The sequence below is a fragment of the Nycticebus coucang genome, chromosome 4 (assembly GCF_027406575.1).
Source record: "Nycticebus coucang isolate mNycCou1 chromosome 4, mNycCou1.pri, whole genome shotgun sequence".
Classification (NCBI taxonomy): Eukaryota; Metazoa; Chordata; class Mammalia; order Primates; family Lorisidae; genus Nycticebus; species Nycticebus coucang.
The window spans coordinates 148,105,478-148,119,538 of record NC_069783.1 but is presented as its reverse complement, the minus strand read 5'-3'; the positions used below and the strand labels follow the sequence as shown (position 1 = coordinate 148,119,538).

General features: G+C 38.0%; 1 protein-coding gene across 10 annotated transcripts in view; it reads left to right on the top strand.

Moving 5' to 3' along the window:
* LOC128583189 (laminin subunit alpha-1-like) overlaps positions 1-14,061 on the top strand; it is a 58,326-nt gene that overhangs the window by 6,864 nt on the left and 37,401 nt on the right. For 2 of the 10 annotated variants that reach the window (XR_008379411.1, XR_008379414.1), the window contains exon 1: positions 3,990-4,009. The exons of 6 other annotated variants lie outside the window; for them this stretch is intronic. Coding sequence is in view for 1 of the 4 variants with exons in the window: in XM_053587203.1 (XP_053443178.1) it covers positions 7,306-7,322 (17 nt within the window). In the remaining 3 variants the exon portion in view is untranslated. Of the gene's footprint in view, positions 1-3,989; positions 4,010-7,138; positions 7,323-14,061 lie in introns of those variants that run through there. 2 more of the 10 variants (XR_008379415.1, XM_053587203.1) reach the window with 2 other exon arrangements.

Sequence of the window (14,061 nt, the reverse complement as noted above, 5' to 3'; positions counted from 1 at the left end):
AAGCTTTTTTATTGTTTCTTTGATCTCAGTGCTTGAAATTGGTCTGTTCAGGAGGTCTGTTTCTTCCTGGCTAAGTCTAGGGAGAGGGTGTGATTCCAAATATTGATCCATTTCCTTCACATTGTCAAATTTCTGGGCATAGAGTTTCTGGTAGTATTCAGAAATGATCTCTTGTATCTCTGTGGGATCAGTTGTTATTTCCCCTTTATCATTTCTAATTGAGGTTACTAGAGATTTTACTTTTCTATTTCTAGTTAGTCTGGCCAATGGTTTATCTATTTTATTATTTTTTCAAAAAACCAACTCCTTGTTTCATTAATTTTCTGAATGATTCTTTTATTTTCAATTTCATTGATCTCTGATTTGATTTTGGACATTTCTTTTCTTCTACTGAGTTTAGGCTTAGATTGTTCTTCTTTTTCCAATTCCATAAGATCTCTTGTGAGATTGTTGATGTGCTCTCTTTCTGTTTTTCGAATGTAGGCATCTAAAGCGATGAATTTTCCTCTCAAAACTGCTTTTGCAGTATCCCACAGGTTTTGGTAGCTTGTGTCTTCATTGTTGTTATGCTCAAGGAAGTTAATGATTTCCTGTTTTATTTCTTCCTTCACCCATCTGTTATTCAACAGAAGATTGTTAATGTCCATGCTTTTGGGTGAGGTCGAGCATTTTTGTTAGAGTTGAGTTCCACCTTTAGTGCCTTATGGTCTGAAAAGATACAAGGTAAAATTTCAATTCTTTTGATTCTGTTGATATTTGTTTTGTGTCCCAGGATATGATCAATTTTGGAGAATGTTCCATGGGGTGATGAGAAGAATGTATATTCTTTATCTTTGGGGTGGAGTGTTCTATATGCGTCTATCAAGCATAGTTGTTCTAGGGTCTCATTTAAATCTCTTATATCTTTGTTTAATTTCTGTTTAGAGGATCTGTCCAGCTCTGTAAGAGGAGTGTTAAAGTCCCCTGTTATGATGGTATTATCAGTTATCATATTGCTCAGACTGAGTAAGGTCTGCTTCAAGAATCTGGGAGCATTTAAATTGGGTGCATAAATGTTTAGAATTGAAATGTCTTCTTGTTGTAGTTTTCCCTTGACCAATATAAAGTGACCATCTTTGTCTTTTTTGACTTTAGTTGCTTTAAATCCACATGTATCTGAAAATAAGATTGCAACTCCTCTTTTCTTCTGAATTCCATTTGCCTGAAAAATTGTCTTCCAACCCTTGACTCGGAGCTTTAATTTGTCTTTTGAAGCCAGGTGTGTTTCTTGCAGACAGCAAATGGATGGCTTGTGTTTTTTAATCCAGTCAGCCAATCTATGTCTCTTCAGTGGGGAATTCAAGCCATTAACATTTATGGAGATAATTGATAAGTGTGGTAGTATTCTATTCGTCTTATTTGGTGAGAGTCCATTGCTTAGTTTTATCTTTTGCATCAGTGTGGAGGTTAGGTTCTGTCCTTTGATTTCTGAGTTCTTACTTTGCTGCTGATCCATTGTGGTGGTCAGTGTGCAGAACAGGTTGAAGTATTTCCTGTAGAGCTGGTCTTGTTGTGGTGAATTTCCTCAATGTTTGTATATCCGTAAATGATTTGATTTCTCCGTCAATTTTGAAGCTTAGCTTAGCGGGGTACAGAATTCTGGGCTGAAAATTGTTCTGTTTAAGTAGATTAAAGGTAGATGACCATTGTCTTCTTGCTTGGAAAGTTTCATTAGAGAAGTCTGCAGTCACTCTGATGGATTTGCCCCTGTAGGTCAACTGGCGCTTACTCCTGGCAGCTTGCAGAATCTTTTCTTTTGTCTTGACTTTGGACAGGTTCATCACAATGTGTCTTGGAGAAGCTCGGTTAGAGTTGAGGTGACCTGGGGTCCGATAGCTCTCTGAAAGCAGTGTGTCAGAATCTTTGGTGATGTTTGGGAAATTTTCTTTTATAATATTCTCTAGTATGGCTTCCATTCCTCTGGGGCATTCTTCTTCCCCTTCTGGAATTCCTATAACTCGTATGTTGGAACGCTTCATAAAGTCCCATAATTCTGACAGTGAACGTTCTGCTTTCTCTCTCTTCTTTTCTGCCTCTTTTACTGTCTGAGTTATCTCAAGAACTTTGTCTTCTACCTCTGAAATTCTTTCTTCTGCATGGTCTAGCCTGTTGCTGATACTTTCCATTGCATCTTTAAGTTCCCTAATTGACTGTTTCAGTTCCTTCAGGTCTGCTATATCCTTTTTATATTCTTTATATCGTTCATCTCTTATTTGATTCTGTTTTTCGATTTCCTTTCGGTTATTTTCCACTTTGTTAGCAATTTCCTTCATTGTTTCCATCATTTCTTTCATTGTTTTCAACATGTGTATTCTAAATTCCCTTTCTGTCATTCCTAACATTTCTTTACAGGTGGAATCATCTGCAGTAGCTACCTCATGGTCCCTTGGTGGGGTTGTTGTAGACTGGTTCTTCATGTTGCCTGGAGTTTTCTGCTGGTTCTTCCTCATGAGTGATTTCTTTTATCTGTTTCCTTGCCCTAATTTTCCTTTCACTTCCTCTTGCTCTTTAAGTTCTTGTGCCTGTGGACTAAGGGTTACAGGACCAGAAGGGTGAGAAGGTTGAAGAGCAAAAAAGGGATGAAAGAAAGGAGGACCGAGTGATAAGAAAAAAAGAAAGATAGAGAAAGGAGAGGGGGTGGGTATAAGGAATATTGACAAAAAGAAGAGAGACAGAGAAAGAGGGAGACAGGGCAATATAGGTGTACAGTAGGGTACTTTGACACAACCTTAAAAAACCCCACCTTCTGGGGGTGCCCAGTTGGGTGGTTCCCTTGAGGTCAGCAGCTCTTTGCTAACCTGATCAGACACAGTACCCCACCTCCACCAAGTAGAGAGGAAAGACAAAAATGCTATAAATCAAACCAAAACAAGCAAACAGAAAACTTTACGGGGATAAAATTGGGTTAAAAACCAAATGATAGCAGTAGAAACACTAGCAAAAATGAAGTTCTAGTTATTAAAAAAGGCAGCAATGGGAAGTTACAATTAAACTAGAAAAATTGAGAAAGAAAAAGGGATCTGTATGGAAAAGATTGAAATTAAAAAACAAAAGAACATCAACAACGTCAAAATAAACAAAAAAAAAAAGAAAAAAATACACAACCAAAAACAAAGCAGTTTGTATATGTTATTGGATATTGTCTGGGCAACACGTGGTCTTCTGGGGTATGAGATGTTAATCACAGTTCTGATATGACTGGAGGCTGCTGATTTCTCAAACCCCAGCAGGTAGACACCCTAAATCTCTCTTCAGCCCACTGAGAAGGCACTTTGAACTTGTAAACTTGCTGAGCAGAAGCTTTCCTGGGGAAGTACTTGTCGCTGGAATCACTGCTGAAGTGGCTATCCACTTACCCAGTGTGCCAAAACTGGTCTCACTCTGCCCCTGAGGGTTAGGGCTGCAAGGCGGCTCAGACCCCACCCTTAGGCTACTTGGTTGCTGGGTTACCAGCTCCCACCCGTTTCTAGCTCTGCGACCCTGTGGGCGGAGCTTGCCGGGGCAGATCACTGACAGTGGTTCCGTGTGACCTACTGCCAAACACTATTAGCTCCGTCTGGCTCAGTGGCTCAGACTGGGGCCCTAGACAACGGCCAAAGTTCTCTGCACTCCCACTCAGGCCTTCCCCAAGGCAGTTCAACTCAGTGCCAAGTCCAAAGACATCAAAACAGTTCACAGGTAAGGCCTTTCTGGTTTGCAGTCTCGCTGCTACTGAACTTACAGTTGTGGGCGGGTTTAGATGGATTGAACACAGGCGACCACTTGCCGGTTTTCCACTGTTTTAGTCCTCCTCTTGTGGTCCAGAAGTCTCTCGCTGACTCCCTGAATCCTCAGAGGAGTGATGATAGGCAGATCCCACCAGCCAGAGATGCCTGGAGTCCTATCTCCCCAGACTCACGGTGCCCAGATGCAAGGAAGCTGTTACTCGGCTGCCATCTTGCTCCGCCGAACCAGCACCATTTCTTAAAAGGTAATCTTTTCCCTAATGAATCAGCTTAGTTATAGTAAATACACTATTTATTATTGTAATTACTTGTTTTACATCATTGTACATTTTTGTAATAATTTGAAAGTACATTCAAATTTTAAAGTGAAGATATGTATTTTTTTTTTTTTTGTAGAGACATAGTCTCACTTTATGGCCCTCGGTAGAGTGCCATGGCCTCACCCAGCTCACAGCAACCTCCAACTCCTGGGCTTAAGCGATTCTCTTGCCTCAGCCTCCCGAGTAGCTGGGACCACAGGCGCCCGCCACAACACCCGGCTATTTTTTGGTTGCAGTTTGGCCGGGGCCGGGTTTGAACCTGCCACCCTCGGTATATGGGGCTGGCGCCTTACCGACTGAGCCTCAGGCACCGCCCCATATGTATGTTTTTTAATTAGCCTCAATGTTTTCATCATTTTCTTGTATTTGTTCCAGTTAATTTAATCCAACTATTTTCTCATTTGATAAGTATGCCATAGTCTGGCAATAAAATGTACTATAAAGACCACAAACATGAAAATCAGAAAGATGTAGGCTCAAATTATCACTCTGGCATTTACTACTTATTTGTGAATTATTTATATAATAATCTTTAACCTCAGTTTTCTTAATTTTAAAATTTAGATAACTTCAATTTCCTACAGTCATATGGAAGATTTCTTATAGGTATGGGTGGAGTTTACTCATTAAGCATACATGTTCAATTAGATTTATGGGATTCTCACAAAAGGTGCCCTGCCATGCTTTATATGACTTTTACCCAAGATGAGGTATTGATCCAGCCCATAATTTTCTTACCTATTTAAAGAGATTATCAATGAGAATTCACCATTTTTTATTCTAAAATTGTTTTGCTTTTGCCTGGACCATGACATGATGACTGATACATACATAATTTTGGTGTTCACGTGCTCTTATCTATTGCTCCTGGGCATGAAAACAAGACAATAGAAATATGCTCAGACATGAGATAATGGGAACCCAGTTCCAAGAGTGAAATTTTCAGTGATATGAACAGGATCATGTCAAAAAGACCAAGAGTAGAGTTATAAGGAAAAAGAAAGATTACATTATAATAATCTCTTCAGATTCTACTGGTGTTCTTCAAGACCTAGGATTTCCATGTTGCTGGGGGAAAAATTAGAAAGGAAGTGGCTGATCTTGGACCCTATCTTGAGATAGCTACCCCACAATTGTCATTGCTCTGGGGCTGGGTTAGTGCATATTGATAAGCTGAGGGAATTAAAAGGACTCTACAAATCTAGGGCCCAGGCAAATTTGCTCTGGGATCCTTGTCTTTTCATAATATACAGGTTATATTCTCTTTCTAATTTCAAAGTGGACTGAACACTATGAAATCATCAGGAAAATTAGAATAGTGGAGACCACAGACTATTTCTTGCACAAGGAAGCCTAAAGCCAATGAGGATGAAATTATCAGCTCGATGGACCTATGTCAGTTTCTTTTCCCCTAGAAAGCAGGAAAGGATTACTTTGCAGAGAGAAAAGTGATTGATAAATCCATGATCATGGAATTTTCATAAATTTTGGGAGAGGCAAAATACTGGATTGCTGTTTAATCTTTAGAGAAATTATCTTGACTTTGTCTTCTGAAAAGTTAAGCTTCATCAAAAAGCATATGATTTAATTAATTATCAGTATTCCTACATAAAACATATCAAGCCAGGATTTCATATTAATAGTTTTAAAGTTTGGTAGAATCTAGCATAAATATTTAAAAAGAGTTCATATTGATTTTAAGGGAATGGAATCATTCTGATGACGATTTATAATCCACAGCAATAGCCATAAGGGGAAATGTATGAGAAGGAGACATTTGGCACTATTACTTAAACTAAGAAATTTTTACTTTAAATGAAATTTATGAAGATAATTATAGATTCATATACAGTTGTAAAAAAAATATACAAAGTGATCCCATATCCCATGCCCCTAGGATAACAACTCTCAGCAATATTGAAAGAAAAGGAATGTTCTCAATCTGATAAAAGTCATTTCAAACACCACCTGCTATCATACTTAATGAGGATAGACTGCATGTTTTCCCTGTTATATGGGAACAAAGAAAAAATGTGTGCCCCTACCACTCTTATTCAACACAGGACTGGAAATTCCACTTGTAATAAGGCAATAAAATTTATCTAAATTGGAAAAGAAAAAGTAATACTGTGTCTATTCTCAGATAACGAGATGGTGAATATAGAAAAGCTTTGGGAGGCACACGCTTACTTATTAAATAAGTGCAACCAGGTTGCAGAACACAGGGTTAATATATAAAAATTACTTGTAATTCTATACTAGAAATGAACAATGTAAAAATTAAATTAAAAAAACAAACGATTCCTTTGCAAAAAAAATTCCTTTCCAATAGTATAAAAAATATACAAAACACTTGGAAACAAGTTTGATAAAAAGTACAAAACTTATACTCTTAAAATTACAAAATATAGTTGAAAGAAATTAAAGGTCTAAAATAATTGGAGAAATATCCCTTGCTCACGGATCAGAAGACTTAGCATTGTGAAGATGGCAATACTCCTCCAACTTATCTATAGTTTAAATGCAGTTCTCATCAGCATCCCAGCTGACTTCTCTACAGATATTAACTGATTTTAAATTCACATGGAATCACAAGGGTCCCAGAACAGTCTTGGGGAGAAAAATAAGAGGAGTCAGACTTCTTGATTTCGGAAGTATAGACATTTTAACAATGTTGATTCCTCCCAGCCAGGAACATGGTCTGCTCTTCCATTTGTTAGTGTCTTCTGCTATTTCTTTTCTTAGGGTTTCGTAATTCTCTTTGTAGAGGTCCCTCACCTCTTTTGTTAGGTATATTCCTAGGTATTTAATTTCCTTTGAAGCTACTGTCAAGGGAATTGTGTTTCTGGTTAGTTTCTCAACTTGGCTTTGTTGGCATATACAAAGGCTACTGATTTATGGACATTGATTTTTGTACCGTGAGACGTTACTGATTTTCTTGATCACTTCCAGGACTCTTTGTGGTTGAGTCTCTGGGGTTCTCTAAGTATAAGGTTATATCATCCGCAAAGAGCAGGAGTTTGACCTCTTTTGCCCCCATTTGGATGCCCACAGGAGAGAGAACCCTTTTGTAAATGGTGCATCCAAGGGATCTAGGTTGCTTGTTCCTTGTGAGGCCTGATGATCTGAGGTGGAGCTGGGGCTGTGACGCCACTGCTGGGGCGTGGCTGTAAACACAAGATTGGACCATCTAGTTGTAGGAAAACAAGCTCAGGGCTCCCATGGATGCTCCACTATGGTGAGTTGTATAATCATTTCATCATATATCCCAATGTAATAATAATAGAAATAAAGTGCAGAATAAATGTAAAAAAAAATGGAGCATGGATTAGTTGAACAGACTGCATCTCCTAGACCCGCTGCCTGTGCCTCCCACAGCTGCCTGGTTTTGTTTACTGCCATTCCTAATCCCCCTAGAGATTTGTCATCATTTTTAACAAAAACAGAAATGAAACAATTATTGCTCAATAAGTGAATCTTTGAAAGTATTTTGAAGCCCAAGATTCATAATTGAAAATTATTAACAGGAGACACTGAATAGTGAAAATGTTTCAACTTCTTATCTAGTTTAGCAAGGTCAAATGCGTTTTCCAAGGTTGTCCAACTAGTTAAAAAAAGGAGGCAGTATTAAATCCCAAATTTCTAGCTTAAACCTGTCATATTTCCCACTATATTAATGCTGTCCTCAGAGGGACAGCATCAAACGCTTGTTGCATAAGGGGCGTGAAAGCCATTGTCAGTGGATGGAGGTTTGTACCTGCCTCCAGCCCAAGGCTTGTGAGAGCTGTGTTTCCTGGCCTGCTCATGTTCCAGGGTGCTTTTCAGCCCACAGCACAGAAAGCTGGGAGGAAAAATGCTATTGCAGCATTTTTGACAGACCCCAAAAGGAAGCCTTGTTGTACTGTGATAATTGTGGTTCACAGGAAGTCCCTGAGGCGCTGTGAGTTCCCAGGATGGGGTCTGATGTATTAAAGAGTCATTATATTTAGAACAGTTTTAACATTCACTCTGTGTTAACATTCTAAGGTGACCACATGACAACTCTCACTAAAGAGAGTTGTTTAATTAAAAGTTTGTTTAATTAGACTTTTAAGATTTCCAAAATGCAATTTAGTAGGGTCATATTATTTGTTATTATAGTTTATACTCACATCAGTTTTACTTTTACCCCATCAAGTCTTTACTGACTATTATGATATGGTTCTCATTGATTTCTTACTTAATTGAACTACTCAAGAGCTTTAAAACACAATTAATTCATAGATTACGCATTGACTAAATGAATTCATTGAGCACCTAGTAGGTATCAGAGTTGTGTTAGAAACCAGGGAAATATTGGTGAAAAAAAATTAACTGTAACAAGGGTACATGTGAGACTTAGTAAATGTAGAATATAAATGTCTTAACACAATAACTAAGAAAATGCCAGGAAGGCTGTGTTAACCAGTGTGATGAAAATATGTCAAATGGTCTATAAAACCAGTGTATGGTGCCCCATGATCACATTAATGTACACAGCTATGATTTAATAATAAAATAAAATTAGCTGTAAAGCTTAGAGAATATAAAACTAACAGTATAAATAAATACAGAATTACAGTTGTGATAATTGTGGTCCAGGGAGGGTAGGACTGAATCATAGTTTATTAAAAGCAGATTTGGTGAAATTGGGAATAACAGTAAAGGATTCCTTGAGGAAAGAATAATTAAGCAGAATTCTGAAGAAATAGCCTTTAGGTAAGCAAAGAAGGCAGAGAAGAAGCTTCCAGGCAGAAGAACAGTGTGTACAACGTCCCCATGGCATGAGTGTGGTTTGATGAACTGAAGGCCTTTGGTGCTGGAGAGCAGAGAGAGTTGGAAGCTGCCGCAGGACCCACCCTGGAGTTAGGAGCACGTCGGGAATGATTTCCAGGCAGTGTCAGGCATTGGGTTTTATTCTGAGAACAGCTGAAAGCATTGAAGGAAATGGAGTGATCAGGTTTTATGTTTCAGGAAATCATCTGACATCGTTGTGAAGAACAGACTAGAAAAGCTGGAAAGAGACTTTGAGGCTTAGTGAGATGTTTTAGAAATGGGGATGTTAATTATTAGAGCTTGAACTCTCCGTAGGAGTGAGATCTCTCTCGATAGGGAAAATATGGTTCATGAGGCAGGCAAAAGAAATCTTAGCTATACAGTAGTCTGTGGCCCCCTGATGCTTAATAGGAACTGATAAAATCTTATTGCTTAGAATTTAATTTCTATTGTTTGGTTTTGGTGTTGTTTCGAGGTATCCCATGAGCAGCACTGGCATGGAATTCATGAAAGATACACAGAGATGTGTGCAGTGATGCAGAACTCTGAGGGGTGGATGGGGGTGGCGAGAGGACTTTCTCTTGCACGAATCTCATCTTGAAGTCCTATTGCAGAAGGTGGCCTCACCCTGGCTGTGGGCTGCTACTGACCACCGTGGGGATGCTGTTTATGTTCGATACTCGTGCTTTTGGGTATACATTGGTTTTTCAGAATTAAACTAAAATAATTTATAGTTTATGATTTAATTTGACAAAAGTTAATCATCTCATCGCTTGTTTTGTCAAATGCTAAAAAGAAAAACTGCCAACCATTTCTGAATGGGTATCTAGCAGATAAATGAGTTAAAAGATTATCTTATATCAAACCAAACTTGAGTTCAGTAGAAATAATTTTTAAGAAATTGATTTTTTAGGTGGCGCCTGTGGCTCAATTGGCAGGGCGCCGGCCACATACACCGAGGGTGGCAGGTTCAAACCCGGTCCTGGCCAGCTAAACAACAATGACAATTGCAAAAAAGAAGAAAAAATAGCTATTTGGGAGGCGCCGAGGCAAGAGAATGGCTTAAGCCAGGACTTTGAGGTTATTGTGAGCTGTGACAGCATTCTACCCAGGGCGACAGCTTGAAATTCTGTCTAAAAAAAAGAAAAAATTAACTTTTTAGTAGTTTTGCTGGAAAATATAATTTGAATGATTTTTTTACAATTTTGATCCCATTGCTGTTATGGTATGTTTCTATAAATTGCTGATTTGCATATGCAATTCGGTATAACTTATTTAAGCATATATGTTATATTTGAATTTACTCAACATTTTAAAGTTAAGTTTTAAAGTTAAGTTAAATGTTGACAGCTTTAGAACTTTTAATTCTCTTTTTAACTTGAAAACTTTACCCCATCCTTCTTAATCCTTCCTGAGTAAACCACAGTTGTAGAATCTATCAGTGGTATTAACATTTCATGGGTGGGGCAATTAGAAAAAAGATGGAAAAATGCTTCTTGAGTAGTGACAATAAAGAAAAGGTTGATAAACACTTGTCTAGTAATGGAAGTAGAAACACAAAGCAATGGGCAATTACCCAGATTTTTTAGAGGTAAATTACTAGGGCTCAGTGGTGAATGAGATTTGAGAGCTGGAAAAGGGAAAGTGTTAATAGGACTGCAGGTCTGACTTCAGCAACAAGGCTGGAGGCTCTGCCAGCCGCCGAGATGAGGAAGGCCTGGAAGGGCACCAGGAGTTTGCCATTTGCTTATTTATCTTGTAGGATACATTAGCGTGTATGTGTGTGTGTGTAGGTTATGGGTTTGTGTGCACATGTTTAATAAAAGGCTCTTGGACATGTTGACTTTTAGGTACCTGTGGGAGGCGGAATAAAGACCCCTTCAGTGTCCACACCTAATCCCTGGGACCTGCGAATAAATTATTTTATATGGCAAAGAGGAATTAAGGTCACAGATGGAACTAAGCTGTTAATCAACTGACCTTAAGATATTAATGGTAATCACTAGGAAAATAATTTAGAAGTAGATGGTAAAATATATCTACTATAAGGGAATTAAACTGTTACAATAGAAAGATATATTTAACAGAAAAGCAGGTGGTAATGGTAGGGCGGCACCTGTGGCTCAAAGGGATAGGGCTCAGGCCCCATATGCCGGAGGTGGTGGGTTCAAACCCAGCTCCGGCCAAAAAGTGCAAAAAAAAAGAGTGGAAGAAGGTGGTAATGGACAAACTGAGGATCAGAAAAGACACAACATACAGAAAATAGAAAAATAACAGACGTAAATACATGAATTGAGTTCTCTAGTTAAAAGACATATTGGTAGATGGATTTTTAAAATGTGACTCACTTACGCACTGCGTTCAAGAGACGCGCTTTGGGTCTAAAGGTGCAAATAGATTGAAAGAAAAATGATGGAAGAGACACCTACAAACATGACCAAGAGGAAGCTGCAGTGGCCGCACTCTTATTCTACAAATGGGCTTAGCGGGACAAAGATGGACATTTTATAATTTTAAAAGTTCAATCCATCAGAAATATACAACAAATAAAGACGCATATGTCCCTATCTGAGACTTGATATGCATGAAGCAAAAGCTGACAAAATTGAACAAAGGAATGGACAATTCCACAATAGCTGGAGACTTCAGTGCCCCACTTGCCATAATCAATAGACTAGAAGGCAGAAAATCAGCAGGGAAGTGAACTTGAACAATGCTACAAACCAACTACGTGAGTTGGCTTCACAGACACCTATATAAGGCCCCACCTAACAACCGCAGGAGCATGCATTTTTCTTAAATCCTCGTGGAACAGTCATCAAAATAGACCATATGTTAGGCCATTAAACAAGTCCTAAAAATATAAAATAATCAAAATCATACAAAGTATGTCTTTTTGACCACAATGAAATGAAATTGAAAATCAAAAACAGAAGAAAATTTGGAAAATTCACACATGTGAAAATTAAGCAATATGCATCTAAGGAACCAATGATTCAGAGAAACCACAGCGGAAATTAGAAAATACTTTGGGATGAATGAAAGTGAGAATACAGCATAACTTAACATGGGATACAATGAAATCAGTGATCAGAGGGAAATTTACAACTGTAGAAACTGTATCTTTAAAAAAGTAATATCTTAAAGAAATAACCCAAATTTATAGCATAAGGAATCAGAAAAAGAAGAGCAAACTTAACCCAAAGAAAGGACAAGGAAGTGAGAAAGATTAGAGCTAAAATAAGCAAAGGAAGAAAAATAATACAGAAAATCAATGAAAGCAAATGTTGGTTCTTTGAGATCAACAAAACTGATAAATATTTAACTGGATTGACCCAATAAAAAGAGAGAGAAGACTCTCTCTCTTTAGGAGACTAAAATCAGGAAAGAAAAGGGGAGTGGGGGAGACATTACTACTAACCTTACAGAAGTAAAAAGGGTGTTAATGAAATACTGTAAATAATGGTACGCCAACAAATTAGATTACCTAGATTAAAATGGACAAATTATGGCTTGGTGCCCGTAGCACAATGGTTGGGATGCCAGCCACAAGCACAGGGGCTGGTGGGTTCGAACCTGGCCCAGATCTGCTAAACAACAATGACAACAATAACAAAAAAATAGCCAGGCATTGTGGCAGGCGCCTGTAGTCCCAGCTACTCAGGAGGCTGAGGCAAGAGAATCACTTAAGCCCAAGAGTTAGAGATTGCTGTGAGCTGTGACACCACAGCACTCTACTGAGGGCAACAGAGTGAGACTCTGTCTCAAAAAAATAAAAAAAAAACAAGGACAAATTCTTAGAAAAACAAAAACTGACAACACTGAATGGTTATAAGTCTGAATTGATTTTGTATTTCTTCTTGAGTCAATTCAGACCTGTAACAAGTCGTGAGATTGAATCAGTAATTAAAAGTCTCCCATGAAAGAAAATGCCAAGACCAGGTGGCTTCCCTGGTGAATTCTACCAACACCTAAAAAATTAGCAACAATCCGTCACAAACTCTTTTAAAAAACAGAAGAGAAAGGAATACTTCCTAACACATTCTGTGAGGCCACTATTAACCCTGATACCAGAGCCAGACAAAAAGATCAAGGAAAAGAAAGCTACAGACCAATATCCCTGGAGAATGAACACTAGTAAACAGAATCCAAAAACATAAAAGGCATTATATACTAAGACCATGTGAGAGTTACTCCAGGAATCCAAGGTTGGTTCAACATAAAAAATGAATCAATGTAATACAGAATATTATAGAATAAAGAAAAAAATCATTTTAATAGAGGCAGAAAAAGCTTTTTACCATACGCAACAACCTTACAGAATAAAAATTTCCAGCAAAGTAGAATGGAACTTCCTCAAACTAATAAAGGACATCTATGAAAAACCCTCAGCTGACATACTTATGAACAAGTGAAAGATCTTAGATCGGGAAAGCCAAGGATATCTGGTCTTACCAGTTGTTATTCAGTAGGAGAAAAAAAGTATTCAGATTGAGAAGGAAGAAGTAAATTTATCTCCACTTGCAAATGGCACGATCAGGTACATAGAAAACCCTAAAGAATCCATACCAAAAAAGCTATTAGGGCTAATAAATTCAGCACGTTTGCACGGTCTGTGTACAAAAGTGAGTTGTGATTATATACATTAGCAATCCAAAAATGAAATTAAGAAAACATTTCCACTTGCAGTAGCATAAAAATAGAAAAATACATAGGAATAAACTTAACCAAATAGTTGGAAGACTTGTGCAGTGAAAACTACAAGACATTGCTGAAAGGAATTAGGTGTAAATAAATGGAAAGACACCAGGCTCTGGGGTTAGAAGCTTAATACTATTAAGATGGCAACACATCTCCAATTAATTGTATTGTAATTACAGATACAGTGCAATCTCTATCAAAATTCCAACTCCCTTTTCTTTTGGAAATGGACAAGGTGAATCTAAAATTCACATGGAATGCAGAGGAGCCCAGAGCAGTCCAAATAATTTTGAGAAAGGACAAAGTTGGGGAATGCATATTTTGATCTCCAATTTTACCTCAAAGAAACAGTAGTTCAAATGGTGAAATCATTGGGTGGTGTGGTCATTGGTTTTTTACAAGGGTGACAACATTCAATGAGGAAGAAATAATCTTTTCAACAAAGAAAAGATTGGACAAAAGATTGGTGCTGGATGGTGTGA